The sequence below is a fragment of the Bubalus bubalis genome, chromosome 15 (assembly GCF_019923935.1).
Source record: "Bubalus bubalis isolate 160015118507 breed Murrah chromosome 15, NDDB_SH_1, whole genome shotgun sequence".
Lineage (NCBI taxonomy): Eukaryota > Metazoa > Chordata > Mammalia > Artiodactyla > Bovidae > Bubalus > Bubalus bubalis.
This window is the reverse complement of record NC_059171.1, coordinates 50743967-50766356: the sequence shown is the minus strand read 5'-3', so window position 1 is coordinate 50766356 and position 22390 is coordinate 50743967. Positions and strand designations below refer to the sequence as shown.

Genomic DNA, 22390 nt, shown 5'->3' with positions numbered 1-22390 from the left:
TATTCTGATAAGTTCATTTCTTAGTTCTAAAATCTTCAGTGGTAATTTTATTTTGCCCTAGGACAAAATCCAAAATCCTAAGCCTGGAATGTATAACCAACCATTGGTTAAGGGAGTCGCTTAAGTGAAACCACTCAGTCGTGTCCGACTCTTTGTGACCCCATGGACAAGTAGCCAACCAGGCTCCTCTGTCCATGGGATTTTCCAGGCAAGAATACTGGAGTGGGTTGCCATTTCCTTCTCCAGGGGATCTTCCCGACCCAGGGATCAAACCCAGGTCTCCTGCATTGTAGGCAGATGCTTTACTGTTTGAGCCACCAGGGAAGTTGCCAACCATTGGTTGGCTCCTAACTATTTCAAACTTATTTTCTACCATATGACACAACATCCTCTCCACTTTACCCAAACCAATACCTGCTGATTCCCAAGTCATTCTCTCCAGACTTTAGCCAACAGTGTAAAACCATCACCACCACTCCCCACACCAGCATGAACAGTGTCCAACCACCAAACACCACTCCCTACACCTGCATGAATCCATAGAGTCTAAGTTCCAGTGTCACCTCCTATATGAAGCCTTCCTGCATAATTCTAGCTAGAAATAACCATTCCTTTTTTCTGAATTTAATAGGATTTTAGCTGTTTCTTTCTAATGGTACTTATCTTACATTCCTACACTCCAGAACCTTTTTCCTCCAGAGCATGGTCTATTTCAGATAAACTTTTGTATCTCCCTACAGCCATGCCACCACTGACCCACGCTTCCACCAGAGACTCCTGGACACTCACGGGCAAGTCTGGGTCAGTCCCTTGTGGGGTCACTGCTCCTTTCTCCTGGGTCCTGGTGTGCACAAGGTTCTGTGTGTGCCCTCCCAGAGTCTGTTTCCCCAGTCCTGTGTCAGTTCTGGTGGCTCTATGGTGGGGAAATGACGACCTCCTCCAAGAGGGCTTATGAATGGACTGGAATGCAGAAGTAGCAAGAAACACCTGGAGTAACAGGCAAAATTTGGCCTTGAAGTACAGAATGAAGCAGGGCAAAGGCTAATAGAGTTTTGCCAAGAGAACTCACTGGTTATAGCAAACAACCTCTTCCAACAACACAAGAGAAGACTCTACACATGGACATCACCAGATGGTCAACACCGAATCAGACTGATTATATTCTTTGCAGCCAAAAATGGAGAACCTCTATACAGTCAGCAAAAACATGACCAGGAGCTGACTGTGGCTCAGAACATGAACTCTTTATTACCAAATTCAGACTTAAATTGAAGAAAGTAGGGAAAACGACTAGACCATTCAAGTATGACCTAAATCAAATCCCTTATGACTATACAGTGAAAGTGACAAATAGACTCAAGGGATTAGATCTGATAGACAGAGTGCCTGAAGAATTATGGACAGAGGTTCATGACATTGTACAGGAGGCAGTGATCAAGACCACTGCCAAGAAAAAGAAAGTCAAAATGGTTGTCTAGGAAGGCCTTACAAACAGCTATGAAAAGAAGAGAAGCGAAAGGCAAAGGAGAAAAGGAAAGATATACCCATTTGAATGCAGAGTTCCAAAGAATAGCAAGCAGAGATAAGAAAGCCTTCCTCAGCGATCAGTGCAAAGAAATAGAGGAAAACAACAGAATGGGAAAGATTAGAGATCTCTTCAAGAAAATCAGAGATACCAAGGGAACATTTCATGCAAAGATGGGCACAATAAAGGACAGAAATGGTATGGACCTAACAGAAGCAGAAGATGTTAAGAAAAGGTGGCAAAAATACACAGAAGAACTGTACAAAAAAGATCTTCACGACCCAGATAATCACGATGGTGTGATCACCAACCTAGAGCCAGACATCCTGGAATGCGAAGTCAAATGGGCCTTAGGAAGCATCACTATGAACAAAGCTAGTGGAGGTGGTGGAATTCCAGTTGAGCTATTTCAAATCATAAAAGATGATGCTGTGAAAGTGCTATACTCAACATGCCAGCAAATTTGGAAAACTCAGCTGTGGCCACAGGACTGGAAAAGGTCAGTTTTCATTCCAATCCCAAAGAAAGGCGATGACAAACAACGCTCAAACTACCGCACAGTTGCACTCATCTCTCACACTAGCAAAATAATGCTCAAAATTCTCCAAGCCAGGCTTCAGCAATACGTGAACTGTGAACTTCCAAATGTTCAAGCTGGATTTAGAAAAGGCAGAGGAACCAGAGATCAAATTGCCAGCATCTGCTGGATCATGGAAAAAGCAAGAGAGTTCCAGAAAAACACCTACTTCTGCTTCACTGACTATGCCAAAGCCTTTGACTGTGTGGATCACAATAAACTGTTGAAAATTCTGAAAGAGATGGGAATACCAGACCATCCGACCTGCCTCTTGAGAAATCTGTATGCAGGTGAGGAAGCAACAGTTAGTACTGGACATGGAACAACAGACTGGTTCCAAATTGGGAAAGGAGTGCGTCAAGGCTGTATATTGTCACCCTGCTTATTTAGCTTATATGCAGAGTACATCATGAGAAACGCTGGGCTGGAGGAACCAGAAGCTGGAATCAAGATTGCTAGGAGAAATATCAATAACCTCAGATATGCAGATGACATCACCCTTATGGCAGAAAGTGAAGAAGAACTAAAGAGCCTCTTGATGAAATGGAAAGAGAGTGAAAAAGTTGGCTTAAACCTCAACATTCAGAAAACTAAGTTCATGGCATCTGGTCCCATCACTTCATGGCAAATAGATGAGGAAACAAAGGAAACAGGGATAGACTCTATTTTGGGGGCTCCAAAATCACTGCAGATGATGACTGCAGCTGTGAAATTAAAAGATGCTTGCTCCTTGGAAGAAAAGTTATGACCAACCTAGACAGAATGTTAAAAACCAGAGATATTACTTTGCCAACAAATGCCTATCTAGTCAACACTATGGTTTTTCCAATAGTCATGTATGGATGTGCGAGTTGGAGTGTAAAGAAAGCTGAGCAGTGAAGAATTGATGCTTTTAAACTGTGGTGTTGGAGAAGACTCTTGAGATTCCCTTGGATTGCGCAACCAGTCCATCCTACATAATCAGTCCTGAATATTCAATGGAAGGACTGATGCTGAAGATGAAACTCCAATACTTTGGCCACCTGACGTGAAGAACTGACTCATTTGAAAAGACCCTGATGCTGGGAAAGACTGAAGGTGGGAGGAGAAGTGGACGACAGAGGATGAGATGGTTAGATGGCATCACCGACTCAATGGACATGAGTTTGGTTAAACTCCAGGAGTTAGTGATGGACAGGGAGGCCTGGCATGCTACAGTCCATGGGGTCACAAAGAGTCCGACTCAACTGAGCGACTGAACTAAACAGAACCATGAAATTTTATGAGCTGCTTAAGTATTTGTTGAATGAAAAGATGTATGAAAAATTAAAATGCAATCAGATGAATATGTGCTTCAAATGTTCAAACTAAAGAAGGAAATATATTATTAGAAATGATGCTATAAATTGAAATCAGGAATGGTTGAAATAGTACTATTGTCATTCAAGAGCCACACCGTACATTTAATTATATTTCTAGAGCATCTGTAACAAGGTACTATGCTTAGTCCTATGCAAGATACAAGAATTAAATAAGCTTCAATGGATTGGTCTTGAATCTAACACTACCTATAAATCTATATTATTTACAAAAAAAGTGAGTGAAATTCCTAAGAAACTTTAAAAAAGTTTTATAATACAATCCATACGGTAGGACTTGACCCTATACCCTATATTATGACTTAGTCATAATAATAAAGGTATAAGAAATCACAATTTTTTCAAAGATATAAAATACTAAAAACCAAATAAATTTAAACAGTTTCTAATTTATAAAGCTTAGCATATTTAGGAGGATGAAGAATAAACCCTGCCTGTATCCCACCAAACAAAAAATAATAATAAAATGGTATCAACTTTTTTAAATGCAGTGGAAATAGTGGATTTTTACTTTTTTAAAAATTATCACTGAAACTGGAGAAAAAGGAACTACTCTTTTATAAGCAAAGACACTTAAAAATTTTTTCTACATAACAATTTTAGCCTTTTTTGTTCCACACATTATAAAAACTGTCTCCACTCTTAGATAAAATAAGACAGAATAAATTAATTTCAAGTCAGACACACTACCTCCAACAACGATGTTCACCATTTCTTCTACAATGCTCTGTACAATGTCCTGTGGCTTTTCCTCACAGTCATGATTTTCTCCATCATATAATATATCGTTTTTAGACAATGCTTTAAAAGAGAAAAAATTTAAGAAAATATCATTTTAGCTTTTTGGAAATTTTTACTAAACATTTATAATGGAAAAAACCTAAGAAATTAAGAATAAAAGAAAAAATCAAATAGATATATGAAAGTAGATACAAATATTCTTTAAATCTTCAATATTTTAACCAAACCATATTTTTGAATGTTTTATAATTTCAAGTCAACTTCAAAAATGATTCATTTGACAAGCTATTAATATTAATTATTCAACTTCAAGTTTTCTAGAAGAATAATCCTTTAGATTAATCCTATAGATTACATAAGCCTTTAAAAAATCAAAAAATTTTAAAGTATTCTGAAGGAAACATTTCTAACATGTCCCACATGCTAATCAAATAATATTAAATGTAATTAAACCTTGTTTTGATTAATGAGGCCCACCAATAACAACAAGCTCATTACTGTGCTCTAATGTAACAAGGTCACTGAAGAAACAGAGACAAGGCTATCTGGGCCCTTCCTTACTATTTCTTCCACAACAGACTCCACATGTCCAATGTATTAATAAAACTAAATTTAATAAGTAAAAAAGAATTCATCCCTCAATTTAACAGTAATTGAAAACAGATATAACTGCCAATCAGAAATTCTGAACACACAAGAAACTAATAAAACTTGATATAACTGGTGAGGCTGTACAGACTATTGCAGATAAAAATAGGATTTCCACTGGGTTTTCTGAAATGCTGAAAATATCTCCAGAAGGCTCAACCAGCACTTTATGATGCTTTGGGAACTGGGATCCTGTTCTGGGAGCCACTGCCCTACACCAAATGGCCTCAGACCGCATGCGAGCTGACAGCGCTACTGTCTACATACCCTGATCTCCACTCACCCTACGATAAAGAACCACTACTTATAACTCTGGCTTCCAGAAGTCCGTTCTTCCTACTGTTCACTGCTCCTAATCTACTGTTTGCTGCATTCTGCAAAATACTGAATGTCACAGAAGAAATTTGACAAATAAGCATGTCAAGTCAGTAACTTTACAAAAAATTCAATACAACAGCATTTAGATTCTTCCGTGGAGTAAAAACATAAATGTCTTAAAAGATAATCTTTCCATCACTCTTAAGGTGTGTGTTTCTGCACTCTACTTGGCTAATATTATTACCAAGAGTCTAAAAAGTAATAGTTTCAATGTAACTAAATATAGTCACTAAATTTTGCACAAAATGATTAGTGAATCAGAAGTCAATTCTCTTTTAAGTCATTTGACAGAAATAGATTAAAGTAACAGTGAAAAATATTTATTACACATAGGAAACCATTGCAGAAGTTAACTGTTATGGCCGAAGTCATATAGCCAGGAAGTGTCAGAGATGTGATTCAAAGCAGGTGACCCCACTCCAGAGCATGCACTCTAAACCAATGGCTCACAGGCAAATTTTTCATTTATATAGCTATAGGGAGAAAAACACCTTTAAAGTCAAAGTAATCACAATATGATGCAGGAATTATGTTGTATTTGTAGCTCTGCATCCTGAAAGCACCTACAGTGGTGTCTACTACACAGCAGGTGCTTCCATTCCTTGGGTCTCAGCCTATGTTGTTTTTTCTGTTAGAAAACTTCCTAAATTTTCTAGCCAGTCAACTCCTACCTTTACCTGAACAAGATCCAGCTAAAACATCACTTTCTCTACAAAAGTACCTCCTAACTTTCCTCGACAGAATTATCTCATGCATGTCACCTGCAGGGTATAACTCATTTATACATGCCTGACCTTCCAGGCAGATGATGGATACCCTAAGAGCAATGGCTACACCTTTATCAGCTTTTTAACCCCAGTTCCTAGCACAGTGCCTGGGACATAGTATGTGAAATCAATGTGTGCTGAATGCATGGATGAAGAAATGGAAGAATAAATAAAGTTGCAGCTTTCTTATGGATCAGCTCTTTGAATCAGTCCCTTTATAAGCTTACAATGAAAGTAGGGGAAATTTTATCAAGGGCAGACTAGAAAAACGTAAATCATATTATAGGCAGTGTGGATTCACTATTAGCATGAGGACTGAGAATGCTTGGTTTACCAAAAGTGTCCCTTTTAAAATAAACACTAAATAAAGCATGAGAGTAAAAAGCCACTTATTCACGCCACTGCCAATGTTCATGCCACAGTTACAGAAAAGATGTGGTTTAAAAAAGTCAAGAGCTGAAAATATACTATAGAAGATTTTCCTCAAAGGAAAGTAAAAACAGAATTCAGATGAACTGTAACTAAACCCTAACCATCCTAACTCTATTGGAAAGGTAACAATTTCCATCATTTTTTGACACCAAGCTAAGGAGGGAAGAAGGGAAGAAACTCACTGCCTGGCAATTTTATAAAATAGCTAAAGCTGAGAACAATGTTTGAGAGGAAAAATGATTGCATGTGATTATTTTTAGAGAAAATTTGTAATATAAATAAATATAGTTTAATTTTTGTAATCTTGTAACCTTTTTCTTATAAATAAGTATACTTAGAAAAAACACTGCCAGAGAATATCTAAATATCATTGACTATTACATGTCAGGATTTAAAAATAAGTATTTTTATATGTCAGGTGGTTACTCAAAAGATTTCTTTTCATATTTAATTTCAGTACTCGTTTGACAACAGTATTTTGTGAATTTAAAATGTCCTAAAATTCTCAGGCACACTCCAGAAAACCTTACAAATATATAGGTCTCCTGTTAGCTATAAACTAATTTTAAGAAACCTGAAGTGCCTACATAACATGCTCACAGACATTTATGACCCTCTTTAGCAACATATCTCCTCCAAACCCATCTGTAAATCATCCTGCTTATGAGATACTAATGAATTCATAATATCACTAATAGATGTCTTATGGGCTGAAGTGAAATTAACTTTACCAACTAGGCTGGAAAAAGTCCACAATTACCACAATGTGTCCGATATGCATTAGGTCATATTACTCTTTTCACATTTCTTTACCAGAATTGCCTTCCTACATTCTTCCCTTAATACACACTCCACAGCCCCCTCTCCCAACCCCCCGCAAACCCTTTCTCAAAAAGATTACTTTCAGCTGCAGTTGCCTGATCGGCTTCAGTCTGTTCATTTTCTGCACTGGAAACATCAGATCCATTTTCGGGCTCTGTATCATCCTGAAGGCTTTTATCCACATCATTTGTCTGGGGATCAAGGTCCCCTTCATGTTCTTGGGGTATGTGATCAACAGTCTGAGGTGGCAAGTATCTGAGTTGAGGTGATTCAGGCTCATGATGGCTTACTGGAGACTGCAACAGATGGTGGTGCTGTCGATGCCTTTCTTTTTCCATTTGTTTGGCTTCCTGCAACTACAAAGAAAAAAAATAATTTCCTGTATTTGGCAATAAGAACAGAGATGGACGTCTTTCACTGTATCCTCTTGTCAGTATTTTTGGTGTTTAAATGATATACATGTATTACTTAAAAGAAAAAAGTTTTTTTTAAAATAACCTTAGGATGATAGATTGTTGCCAACAGAAAAGCAGACTTACCTAAAATCAAATAAAAGTTTCACTAAGGGAGGAAAAAAGGGACAGGGAAATAAAATACACACACATTCATTTTTACTTATATATACAGAAACAAAACCTAGACGTATATATAAGAAGCTAGTAATAATGGTTACCTATAGGGGACAGAGGTTAGGAAAAGTGGAGGGAACTTTTCAGTGAATACCTTTCTGTAGTTATGTTCTTCTGTCACCTTGTCAAATGTATTAAAAATAATAAAATTACAATGAATAAATAAAATGGCAGTAAGTACTTAAATGCCTCTGACCAATCAGTCATTTAAAGAATGAAAAAACTATCTATAAATGTTCCAGTTTTATTTTAGGAGACCTGTCATTTTTATGTATATAATACCACGTGTAAAATTGGCTCACTTACAGGATGCTAAAAACAGTAATAATCAAGATCACAGGGTTTCATTTTTTAGCACTTTATTGCTTTTAGACACATCTCTTTTGGTCTTCATGACCTAATAAGAAACATTCTCACAGAATTAATTTCCACAAAGATAAATACTTTACAGTGTCAAATATGAACATTTCATATTCCTAGTAACATTCCAGGTTATGTGTATCATAAAACTAAAAAAGAGGGAATATGTGTGTATATATATATATTCTTTTTTTTCTTTTTGATTCACTTTGTTGTACAGCAGAAATTAACATAACATGTGAAGCAACTATATTCCAATAAAAATTAATTTAAGAAATTAAAAATTCTAGTTTATGTGGAAATATCAGAATTAGTTATATGAATTTATAAATTAAAGTTGAATTAAAATATTTTAATGCACAAAAGGTAGTAAGAGACTTATAATCTACATCATCTAACTTCCTTGTTTTACAGATAAGGAAACTGATGGGCATGACGAGTTGCACACACAATCAGAAGAGACTTCTCAAACCAAAGCTTTAGCCCATTTATAAGAAAGTCAATTTCCAAATTAACAGTGAGGAACCTATGACCTGCAGTCCAATTTCACTCTCAGCCTAACCTCAGCTAATTTGTACCATGGTTTAGTAGGGCAAGCACATGTTTTGGAACTACAGACAAGAACAGTGTTGAATTCTAGCTTTTTTCTACTTATCCCAGACTTGTATAAACTCTAGAAACGTTCCTGAAAATAACCTTTAAACATTTTCTATATACTCTCACACTTTCTAGAGGAGGATTTCTCACCATCAGTACTACTGACATTTGGATCAGATAATCCTTTGTTATATGTGAGTGGGGTTGGGATGGGGTGGACGCTGGCTGGTGTACTGAACTGAGTTTAGCAACATCCCAGTCCATGACAGGTCATGACTCACCCCAGCAAGTGTCTCAAATGTGGCTTTGGGCACCTCCAGTTGAAGACGACCACTCTAGAGAAAGAAACTAGCATTTTCTCCTTTCAAATTTTAGAACTGAACACTTTATAGTGCTTTTATTTGGAAAGGCGAGGAAAAGTTATCAGTAGTATATATAAATGAATTACATATCCAGCTTAGAATATTTTAGCATATGTGGAAAATCACTCTGTCCCCCTTTTAATTTTCACTCTCTTCCCTTTCCTACTTTTCTCTAATTATCCATAGCACAGAAGTAAATGTTTCATGACTTGACACATGTTCATAGCCTTTATCATAATTCAGTTATATATTTGTGTGATTATTTAAGACTCACTTTTCCCTCTATGCTCCACAGATTTTAAGATCTTTGAGAGTAATGGTCATTCAGTGCTGGTTTTGTCCAGCACTGTATAACTGAGAACAAGAACAGTGCCAAGAACATAAAGAGAACACAGCATAATTTACTGATCGAGTCATTAAAAAGTGATAAAGTTAGTTTCATTCATTTCTTTTTTTTCATATAAATTTATTTATTTTAATTGGAGGCTAATTACTTTACAATATTGTAGTGGTTCTTCAAAAAGCAGCAAAACTATTTTTTGTGGTTGTAAAATATGAGCAATAATCCAATACTAATAATTTAAAACACAGGAAGAGTGACTGAATAGACTATGGTACATCCTTGAGTACTATACCATCTGTCAAAAAGAATGAGGAAGTTCTTTAAGGACAGACATGGAATGCTTTCCAGGAAATACTGCTGCCTGAAAAAAGTAAAGTATGAAAGAGTATCCAGAGCAGTGTGGAAGCCAGTCTTCCTAGGATGGCCACCAACCATCTCCATTTCCAACCCTCACTTCCCAGTAGAGTTTCCTCCCACACCATGCAGGGTGGTCTCGGTGATACTTCAGATCATGAGACAGACAATGTATAATGGCTTCTGCATTGTTTCTCTTTCTTCTCATTCTCTAGCCCAGTAAAGGCTTTAAATGACCCCATCCCCAGTTAACACTGTGATCCACACAGCCAACTAACTGCAACCTCATGTGAAATCCAAGCCATAGCCACCAGCTAAGACACTTGGGTTCTGGACTCTCAGAAACTGTAAGAGATGAGCAGCTAAACTATGAGGTTTAAGCAGCTGAAGTTTGGGGTGATCTGCTATGCAGTGATAGATAACTAATACAGTATGCTACCTTTCATGTAAGAAAGGTGATACATGAAACCATACATACATGTGCGCTCTTGTGCTCAAGAAATGCAGAAGGATAAACCAAAAACCATAGAGATGAGCTACATCCAAGGGGTGGAAAGGCAGGAGGGAGAGGACTGGCATGATAAGAATGAGAATATCTTTTGTAGATCTCTAACTCTTAAGGCATGGTAGGGTTTAATTTACTTAAAAAATAAGCAAGCAATTAAACCAGAATGTGAAGGGTATTGAAATGGAAAACAGGCAGTAATAAATGAACTTAACTGTACTATAAAGTAATAACATTATCCCATTGAAGAGTATGGAGAAGAGAAGAACTAACCTAAGTAACTCTGGGAACCATTCTAAATGGATAGATACTATAAGGCTGAAGACAAAAAAACAAAAAAAAAAAACAATATAAATGTTATAATGTACCCAGTAAATTTGCTTCTCACAGTGGAATGAGTCAGCAATTCAAAAACTATCATATGTATGTAATAGGCCTGAACAAATAATGTATCACAGAAAATGAAAGCCTTTTATCTCACTGTATAAAGAGAAGTCACAAATAAAGAGAGGAGGCTGCAATGAACCCTGTGGTATTGGAATCAGAAGTATCAGTATGAACACATAAGTTTAAATATATATGGATGGGTAGTCACATACAGATGTGGGGGAGGTAGGGAAGGGTGGGTAGTTAGTATGCACACATGTATTTCCTAGTTCAATCCACTGAGAGGGAAGCAATAACAACCCAGCTGCAATGAACACACCCAGCACTCAGACTTTGGTTCCTATTACCATTCAAAGGAGCCAGGGCTCCCTGTTTATGTGTCTACTACTCCAGACGTAAAGCAGAAAAAATTCAAAATGAGCCCGGAACATCCTGAGATTCCAGAAGTACTCAAAAAAGGACATGGGCTTGTCAAAAAGGACAGAAGGCCAAAGCTGGACTATCTGGGGCAACAAAATAATAACAGAATTAGATTAGAAACCACAGAATAAACACCCATGAATACGGACTGATAGAAGTTAAAAATTGAATGAAAAAATATGAAAGGGGAATTAACTCTGGTTAATAAATATATAAGGAGAGACAAACAAAAACCTGTATCAGGAAAACACTGCAGTAATAACTGTTGCCAACAAGATCTACTGAGGGATACTCAAATTGGGTGTGGGGGAGTGTGAAAGAATCTCCAAGATATTTATTAAATGTAAAAGAATAAATTTTCAGTAGAGGAACCTGGAAGATACCACTTTAAGCAAGTAATCAGGGTTACTGTACTTAATAGTATTATACCAGTGTGAATTCCTGTTTCTCAACATTGTAATATGATTATGTAAGACATCGGTATTAAGTAAAGCAGAATAAAGAGAATCTCTGTAAATACCTCTGTAATTTTTAAGTTTAAAATCAGTTCAAAATAAAAAGTCTGAAGTTGGTTTTCAATTATGAAGACCTAAACAATTAAAAAAGATTCTCTAGCTGCTGGTCTCTTACTTTCCTCCCCAAATATATTCCATTACTACATAAATTTATTTCACTTTTTAAAGGCTCAATGAATAATTTTCTATAAGAATAGATCACACTAGGTAACTTTCTAACTACATTCACTGATCTAAGCTTGAGAGCAATAAAAATATCAATTCATAAACACTTCCATCAGGATGATGCCAATCAATCTCTATCTTTCAAATTCTATTTGTGATGAGAAAAAAACACAAAACATTTTAATCCAAAAGCAAACAAGTCAGTAAGCCAGTCAAAACAAAATACCACAGATCTCCAGTACATAAAACTGTAAACGAAGATATTTTCTGCACAGTCACAAAAGATTTTATTATAATTTTTTCAAAATATTTTCTATAGTTGATGCCTGTGGTGTTCTATACCATCTCTCTCATTTTTTAATACTTACTGCTTGGTTTTCCATGCGTGCAAAGATAACATTTAACATCTGAGTAAGAGTAGCTTTGGCTGTTGTCTGATTGATGAGATTTTTGCTTGCTAGATATATATTGTAACATGTTCTCACAGCTTGCAGTACAGTTCCTTCATGAATTTCTATGTGTTGAGATGTTACTGCAGTTAGTAAAGCCTTAAAAAAAAAAAAAAGAAGAAGAAAACTAAGATAAAGCAATTTTTCACATCCAGAGTTTCAGCACAAAAATACATGGCTATTTTTGTATCAGAATTAAAAACTTTCAGACACCATTACCACTCTAAGGTAAAGTATACAAGAGTTTCTACCTACCTTAAATATATCATCAACTGTGTCATTTTAACAGAAATATTATTTTAGTCTACTAAAATGCACATTAATACTGTCATAGTATAGCACAGATATATGCTTCATATGATGTATCCGTTGAGCTAAACATCAACTTTACAGAATATATAGTGTCCTATTCACTTTCAAATTTTTCTGAGATCTAACTTTTAGACTGAACTCAGTGTGCTGTTGTTATTGTTGAAGATAAATGTTTTAAATGTTTTAAAATAAAACATTTAAAATAATCCTCCAATAAAATGAACAGCTTTAATTTATGTGAACTGTCACACATTACTCAATTTCTCAAAAGCAAGGACTCGTATCTTTGTCCTTCCTTTAACATGCTGTTCAGTGCCATGCAGGTCAGCACTGAGCACATACTAAACAAACCACAGCTGACATGAAGCTGCAAATGAGAGGCCAGACTGGGTCGCTTTTTTAGAATCAAGATATTTTATGATTTATGAAGAGAATGCTGAGACTGAAAAGCTCAGAGGGGTGATAACCACATGTAAAGGAACACATTATACATGTAAACTAAAGTACTAATAGTACAAGAGAATTTTGCTGACAAATCAACATACCACCACTACTATCAGCAGTAACATTAAAAACTGAGTATCTACATATCAGACTGAAAACACAAATGAGTGATTTTTCTTTAAAGGAGTTTAATGATCCAGGTGTATCAGAGCACAAACCTAGGACAGGACTACCCGAGCAGGTTCAGCAGACTGACAGGCGCAAGGGACACAGGGAAACCGGTGCACAAGTGTTTCACATGGTGAAGCCTGGGACTAGAAAGCCGACTACCAGGGGTATGACAGGAGAAGAAGAAACTAGAAGGGTCACGGGACCTTCACATGCTACCCTAAAGCTCAAAACATAGATCATGCCAGAAACTGAAAAGCTCTGGAAGATTCTGGGGGCCTAAACTGGGACCTTCAAAGTAAGAGTCTTCCCCTAGTGAACTCTCAGCATCTAATAATAAAGTTCCCTGAAATAGAATCTAAAAAGCCCAAATGAACTTCATCTTATCTGGAAAGCTCAAAAAATGACTTTTCCCAATGCTCTCAAGGTAAAAGTGAATGCAAAGTCGCTCAGTCACATCCGACTCTTCGTGACTCCATGGACTGCAGCCTACCATGCTCCTCCGTCCATGGGATTTTCTAGGTAAGAGTACTGGAGTGGGTTGCCATTCCCTTCTCCAGGGGATCTTCCCAACCCAGGGATCAAACTTGGGTCTCCCACATTGTAGGCAGATGCTTTACCATCTAAACCACCAGGGAAGTCAAGGTAAAAGGCTTCTGATTTTAAAAAGCACAGATAATGAATAACAAATTCAGTTCTTATAATTAATTACCTTTATTATTTGTAACTGAACTCCTTCATCTGTTTGAGGACCTTGGAAACAGCCACAAATTGTTTCAATAATTCTATCAATTAATTTTTTGCCTGGTGTTGTACTATCTGGAGCATTGCCAGTCAAGTGCCCATAAGCAATAAGTTTCTGAAACCAAGAAAGAAGATAAATATCCTGATTAAGCTAACAAATATATATATATATATATATACACACACACACACACACACAAACACACACATATACACTAATGAAATACACATTAAAATTATAATATACAAATTGATTATATGTTAAATTTTTTACACAAAAATATTAAGATATAGCAAAAGTCAAGGCTATACCAACTTTTCCTGAAGAAAGCTTTATTAGCTATAAACATGTAAAATCATTTACACTTGTAATAATCACAAAAACAGCAAAATAATGATAACAAAACCATCGGGCAATACTTTGACAAAGGCAGGCCTTAGAACTTGTCTCTGATGAGTTGTAACAACTCACTGCTTTCTATCCAAACATTACTGATACTGCTTTTGTGAAAGCTATCTTAACACACTCAAATGACCCAAATCTGTTTCCAAACTGGATCTGTGAATATGCTGAAACCCAATTTCCACACACTGGCCACAATGTATCACAGATTTGTTCATGTATCATTACCATTACAACCCTGGAAGGAAGGCCTTAGATATTATAATTTTAATTTTTCAGAGAAAACAAGGCCACAAATCAAATGAACTTATCCTTAACCTATCTTAACAACAAATCATATGGATATGATCTTTTCCACTCAATTGTTAGTTTAAAAGGTATAATCCCCAAACAGTGAAAATACCTGAAAAGAGAAGGACTGACTCTCTGGAGGTTTGTCTCACAAATATCTAAGAGAATCTGCATACACACGTGCGCACACGCATGTTTGTGTGTGTTAAGTAAAACAGGAAGACAGAAAAGAATTTTCTGATATAAATAAAGGTCAGTGCTAAAGTTTTGTAGTAAGTATAAATATTGAACTGTTAATATTAACCTACTGCTTTACATAAAACAGCAAGCATCTAGTAAAATCACTGCAAATAATGAAATATGCAAAATTACCAGCAGGTTAACTTTCATTATTAATAACCTTAGAAAACACTGCCTCTCACTAAGCTAACTAATGATTTGTTTACCTTTAACCTAGAAACATCTTTTTGCAACTACTGTTTCTCTTGAGTGTAAGAAACCATTTAGTTTCTTACCACAAAAAGAATAATCAAGGCTTTCACATAAAATGCCTGAGCTATTCATCAACTGTAATATATAGGAATACATTCAAATTGGAGGGTTTTTAGATAGTGCCATTTTATACATACCTGTAAACAATCTAGAGATGTACTGACTATGCGGGGACATTTGGACTGGCATGCCAATTCAAAGGGGAGGAAGTACTTGTCTGCTTCAATAAAATTTGTCTTTGATTTCACTGGTGGAAGGGTGCTTGATCCAGCTTTTGCTTCTCCGTGAGGAGGACTAAAGGAAAAACGAAGAGTTTGATTAGAATATCATATTCATCATCTTGATGATATTCTCACTCTAATTCCAGTTCTAAAAGGCACTGTGCTAAACCAATCTTCATTTTCTCGTATTTCATGAGGAAACCAAAGCCCAGAGAAGTTAAGTGATTTGCTACAGGTCATAAGCTAGTCATCAAAGCTATAACTAAACTCAAGAAAATTATTTAATTAAACAATTAATTTTTAAATTATATAGGTTACTAAATATTTAGTAATCTTTCTAAACATGAATCAGTCTTTAAGGAAAGACAAAGCATATCTTACAGTATTTCAGAAATACGCTTATTTATAAAATCTTTTTGTATTTGTAAGTACGTTTATAATATTTCTCAAAATCATTTTTTAAAAATTGATTTTATTATAAAGATCACATACAGAAAATCTGCCACATCCAAACAGAGATGACTACATTATTATTTTGCCAAGACTAATAAGTTTGCAAATTATTTTTACTGAAGGAAAAAAAAACCCACAAACCTCTGCTTTTCAGTTTCCGCTTTTATTTCCTCTGGTTGGGGGCAGGAGAAGAAAAGAAGCGTACATTAGAAAACTTGACAAGAGAAAGATCATTAACTAATTTGATTACAGGCTTTTTAATTTATAACTTCTATAAGATGTCGGGAAGAATACAATTTCAAAAAAAATCAGGTATTAAAACTCCGTTGCTGCCAAATGTATTAATTTACACAAATAATATAATTCTATAAGACTTATGAAGAACATACATTAACAACCACAAGAATAGGTACAAATGACAGATTACTAATTTTCAAAGCATTTCCTTTTCTCAAAGTAGTTTTTTCTTGGGGGAGGAGGGTCAAGTTAGTATTTGCATTAACCAAAGGCATTAATATTAAGAACAGAATAATATGTATACTGTATTCAAATGACAAAATATAAGGCACATGTGGGTGAGGAAAATAACTCAAGATACCCCCTTGGGATTATCTCAAGGCGATTATCAGGCCAGGACTATAAATTCTTGATCATGTACAGATGTGTTGATATTTAACCAATTTTTCTACTTATGACCATACAAGGCACTATAACATACACATGCCCAATTTAATGGGAAATTTCCCCTTTTGCTGTTTATATCCAATAGAGATGAGGTAAATGTGAGGAATTGTACCTGTCATAGAATAACCTTAAATTTAATAATAAATTGAGGAATCTGGTTAATTGATTAAACCTGTAGGAAATTTGTAAGAAAAGCATTCAAATATACCATTAATAATAACTATAGTTATTGAGTATTTATTATGGGATAAGCACTATTACGTTTTACATGGACTAACACATTTCTTAACTTGTAATAAATGCCCAGTAACACCTCATTCAAGGCAATTGCCTCTCTGACGAATCAGGGCTTGAAAAGAGTTTGCTTCAGGTTGGCCTTCAACAGTAGAATCGAGAAGTATAGTTGACCCTTGCACAAGGTGAGGGCTAAATTACAGTCAGCCCTCCACTTCTGCTGTTCCTCTGTATCCAGGATTCAATCTACCAAGGATGTGTGCTACTGCAGTATTTACTACTGAAAAATATCCATGTACATGTGAACTCACGCAGTTCAAATCTGCACTGTTCAAGTCTCAACTGTAAACTAATTAATTCTCAATTTTTAAAGGAAAAAAAACCCAGAAAAAACAAAATACTAAAGTATCAAATTAAGAAATAGTATACTCAAATTCAAAACCACTTGGTGCTTAACTGTGAAATATTTTCCCATTACAGTCAGACTCTTTACAAGGATGACCACAAACAGCAAAACCGTTCTGACACTGCTCTGGAAACACTAGGCGACGCAATTAGACAATACAGACGTGATAAAAGTCCTCACTCTTGAGCTGAAGTAAAACAAAAACCAGACGCTGGATTTGTTTGTTTTAAATATGTAGTCATAACACTTTAGTACTGAAATTCTTTCAGGAATCATTGTCTCTCTAGCCATTAACTCACCCTATCCCTTCACAACCATTTTTATACAATGTTTCTAAAACCTTAGAAACAACCACCATATTATATATAGAAGGAAAAGGTTAAAAATTGGAGGAAACAGGTCAGTGTAAATTAGCATAAAAAGTATAGATTTTAAAGTATTTTAAAAGAAACACAAGTTTTACTCTTTCGGGTACATTAGGTTACTGCAAACAAAGTATATTAAATTACCAGAACAGTTAATAAGGCACAGGACTTGTTTAATGAGCAGGAAAGAATGATTTATTAAAAAAAAAAAAAAGCTGATCACATGCAAGTTATGTACCTGGTTCCCCAAGTATATTCAATATTCTGTCTCATAATATGATTTCCATCAACTTGCTGAGCAGTTTTCTTTTCCCCCACTGACAGTACAATATAAACTTCAAAATGACATTTATACAGATTTCAAGAAATTCTATTAAAATGCATATGTATGATACATGTGATTTACATCTACCTCTCATGACATCACTTTACTTCTCATGACATCACTGTCTTACAGCTTACAGAGCAACAGCACTTACTCACTCAAAGCAAATTGATAATTTAAGGAAGTGAAGTCAAAGTTGCTCAGTTGTGTTTGACTCTCTGTGATCCCATGGACTATACAGTCCATGAAGTTCTCTAGGCCAGAATACTGGAGTGGGTAGCTTTTCCCTTCTCCAGGTGTTATTCCCAAACCAGGGGTTGAACCCGGGTCTCCCACATTGCAGGTGGATTCTTTACCAGCTGAGCCACAAGGGAAGCCCCAATCTAAGGAAAAGTGAAAATGAAGTTGTTCAATCTTGTCCAACTCTTTGCAACCCTACAAGGCTCCTCCATCCATGGAATTTTCCAGGCAAGAGTACTGGAGTGGGTTGCCATTTCCTTCTCCAGGGGATCTTCTCAACCCAGGGATCAAACCCGGATCTCCCGCATTGCAAGCAGACACTTTTTACGATCTGAGCCACCAGGGAAGCTCCCAATCTAAGGAAAGACAAAGCCAAATGAAGAGTCTGTAATAAACATATTAAAACTTACACGTCCAATGTACTGTCTCCTTCAGAGCAGTAACTGTGGGAGGTTATGCTTCGATTATCATAATACTGCCAGTATTCAAAAATATTTGTGGAATTCATTGCCTTCAGTTCTTTCCTGCCTGCTTCCTTCTTTTAAATGAATAATCTCATAGAAGGAAAAAAATCTCTAGAAAAGGAATCAAATTCTAACCACCAATTAACCACAAGTGGTTTGGAGCCAAGCATGAAGAATGGTATGTGACCTCAAAACAAAAGTTCTTAACTTCAGTGCTTCTGCAAACCATGGCAAATTGTCAGTTTGCAAGCAGTGTTTTAGAAAAAGTATGTAACTCTCATTAGATTCTGAAAGAAGTCTGTAACCCAGACTATAAAGATGATATAGGATTAATTAAAAGCAGTAATTTGGATCAACAATGACTAAAGATGACTATACATTTAAGCAATTTGAAACAAAACATTTCTAAAATACTACATAAATGTAAGGGATCGCTTTGAAAAATAACAAAGTATATATATTCTGTTAGGTTTACTTTTTCAAAGCCAATCCTATGACTTTAGCATCACATTTCAAACAGTTAAGGATTAAACAAAAATACAGGCATTAAATAGAATGTTACAGTATTTACGGAAGAGAGAGATAATGGCTTGAACAAAAGCTGTGACACCAGGGATGAGTAAATGTGATTCCATGGACATCATGGGAGGAAAAACAATGAAACAATCTCATTTATCTAGGAGGAGAAGGAGCAAGAAGAGAAGATGGGGCTTGCCTAACTGGATACTAAAGGTATCACTAATTTAGACACCAAACAGTTTTCTCGCTGTGCAGTAGTTGGGGTGAAGGTGCACGGGACAAGAGGAGGAAAATTTTGGTCGTATCTTGTTTTAAGCAATGGGGATGTTCAAGTGGCAGTATTCAGCAGGCACTCAGGTATATGAATTTGAAGATCAAGAAATAATGTGACAGACTGTATTTTCAAAAATAGTCACTATTTTATTTTCCACCCCCACATGCCCTTCTGCAGAGTGACCTTGCACACCTCACCAAGAGAAGACAGTCTAATTTCATCCTTCTTATGTATGGCTGGCCTCGGAAATTCATTCCTAACCAATAGCATACAGTGGAAGTGACAGGGAACACCACCAAGATTCAGGTCAGAAAAGGCCAAGCAGCTCCTGACCAATTCTCCTGGAATGCTGGGTCTCCAGACACCCACTCATGGAACACAAAGGCCCTGATGTGGGAAGTCCAAGCCACCGGGAAGCTGTATGTAAGTTGTTCAGTCAACAACACCAGTTGAGCCCAGCTTTCAAATCATCGCAGACCAGGCACCAGACACGCTGAGTGAAGAAGCCTCCCAAGGATTCCAGTTCTCTGCCATTCATATCTCCCCCAGCATTTGTGTCTTCTCACCTGAGACTCCCGATGCTGTGGAGCAGCAACATGGCTCACCTGAATTCCTGGAACACAGAGACTCTGAGCATAATAAAATGGTTGTTGAGTCACACCACTAAGTCTTGGACTGGTTTATCATACAGCAATAGGTAACTGGGCCTCCTTAGAAAAGGCTAAGGAGGCAGGAGGAGACTGGGATTTGAAATAACTCTGGCAAATGGGAGAGACAGCTAACTGAGGAGCACACACACACAAAAAGAAAACCTGCCAGGAATGTGGAAAGTTCCAGTGGATTCTGAGCAATTGGAGTCCAGGTGGTTAACAGGTATAAAAATGCAGCCTGGACTTCTACCCTTGTAATAGATTTAGCAGCCTCCTCAGGACTTGGAGGTCCTCTGCAAAATTCATTTACAAAATTATGACTAAATCATATATAAATAATTGATAGCTATGAAGTACAAAGTAATTTAAAACAGAAGACCAGTTGAAGTTTCTTTTTAGCACCCAGAAAACAGAAAGATAACTTTTTCTTACACTACTCCTCTCACCACCATCTTCCTTCCAATCTAAAGGCAGCAGAAAGATCTTATACTGTAAGATTTTATCAATCGCCATGGCTTACAATAAAAACTGTCACAGCTATCAATGCAATAATTTAAGTGCTCTTACACAGCTTAGAAAGTTTACTGATTATGTATGTGTATCATTTTGCCCTGAGCTAAGCTAAAATTTACCTTGCAGTCTTCTATAAAAGGAAACAAGCACCATAAACCAAACTGAGCAGTCCTTTATATTACCAAATTTGCTGCTGAATCTCAAATAAATGTTTTTGTATCACAGTCAAAACTAGATAGGAGTGGCTATTTTCTGAAATACAAAGGGAGAAGAACAGATTTTCATTCAAAAGCCAATAGTCCTGCCCTCTCCACGGAAAGCCAGCAGAGCCCCATTTGATACTATTGCTCCAGTGTGCGTGTGTGCTTAGTCGCTAAGTCGAGTCCAGCTCTTCTGTGACCCCAGTGACCACAGCCTGCCAGGCTCCCCTTTCCATGGAATTCCTTAGGCAAGAATACTGGAGTGGGTTGTCATTTCCTTCCCCACGGGATCTTCCTGACCCAGGGATCAAACACATGTCTCCTGCATTGACAGGAGGATTCTTGACCCACTGAGCTACCTGGGAAGCCCAATATGGTTCTGGAGGATGTGTCAAAAAGAAGGGCAAAATTCTGACTGCAAACATTCTAACTGTCCTCAATGGGTTGAATATTGGTGGAATTTTCAGAATAAAGGTGTAAAGTGAAATTGCCACCAAAAAACAGGAGAAGCCACCTAAGGGGGAGAGACGGGATGCTCCCACTTAAATGAAAACTGGACACAAGAGCCACAGTCAGCCTGCTGCTGCTGCTAAGTCGCTTCAGTCATGTCCGACTCTGTGCGACCCCATAGACGGCAGCCCACCAGACTTCCCCATCCCTGGGATTCTCCAGGCAAGAACACTGGAGTGGGTTGCCATTTCCTTCTCCAAGGCATGAAAGTGAAAAGTGAAAGTGAAGTCGCTCAGTCGTGTCCGACTCTAGCGACCCCATGGACTGCAGCCCGCCAGGCTCCTCCGTCCATGGGATTTTCCAGGCAAGAGTACTGGAGTGGGTTGCCACTGCCTTCTCCGACCATCAGCCTACGATCACTCAAACTTACAATTCCCAAAGTTAACGTTTGAAAAGATTGTTCATTACTTGTAACAGAAAGGCACTATACAACTTTTAAATTTAGACCCTGATTTCTAGCCAAAGATTACATATACAGTAGACCCCCTCTCATGGTTCCCTTTCTGAAATTTCAATTACCCACAGTCAACTGCAGTCTGAAAATATTAAATGGAAAATTCCAGAAATAAACAGAAGTTTTAAACTGCATGACATGTGGAGCAGTGTGATGAAATCCTGTGCTAACCCACACCATTTGGTCCTGTTTGGTCCCATTAACGGCATGAACCATCCATCTCTTCAGAGTTTCCTGCTCTGACTTATTATTGTTCTTGGTTATCAGGATCAACAGTCACAGATGGTATCACAGTGCTGTGTTCAAGTAACCCGTATGTGACTGAAAAATGGCCCCAAAGTGCAAGAGCAGTGATGCTGGTAAAGAGTAGTTTTAGCTTCACTTAAAGTGCTTTCTTTTGGGCTTCCCATCTTCCCAACGCAGGAGATGAAAGGGACATAGGTTTGATCCCTAGAAGCAAGAGATGTGGGTTCCGTTCCTACGTTGGGAAGATCCCCTGGAGGAGGAAATGGCAACCCACTTCAGTAATCTCTCCCGAGAAATCCCATGGACAGAAGAACCAGGCGGGCTATAGTCCATGGGGTCACAAAGAGTAGGACACAACTGAGCACGCGTGCACGTAACTAAACGTAATTTCTTTAAGTGAAAAGGTGTAAGTTCTTGACTTAATAAGGAAAGAAAAAAACCTGA

General features: G+C 37.0%; 1 protein-coding gene across 3 annotated transcripts in view; it reads right to left on the bottom strand.

Annotated features, from left to right (window-relative positions):
* The window catches only part of ARFGEF1 (ADP ribosylation factor guanine nucleotide exchange factor 1), a 133024-nt gene that overhangs the window by 68578 nt on the left and 42056 nt on the right, over positions 1 to 22390 (bottom strand). For all 3 annotated transcript variants that reach the window (XM_025265289.3, XM_006069520.4, XM_044928704.2), the window contains exons 2-7: positions 16004 to 16034; positions 15326 to 15482; positions 13971 to 14117; positions 12254 to 12433; positions 7328 to 7604; positions 4151 to 4261 (exon numbers count right to left, since the gene is read on the bottom strand). In XM_025265289.3, coding sequence (XP_025121074.3) covers positions 4151 to 4261; positions 7328 to 7604; positions 12254 to 12433; positions 13971 to 14117; positions 15326 to 15482; positions 16004 to 16034 — 903 coding nt within the window. The remainder of the gene's footprint in view (positions 1 to 4150; positions 4262 to 7327; positions 7605 to 12253; positions 12434 to 13970; positions 14118 to 15325; positions 15483 to 16003; positions 16035 to 22390) is intronic.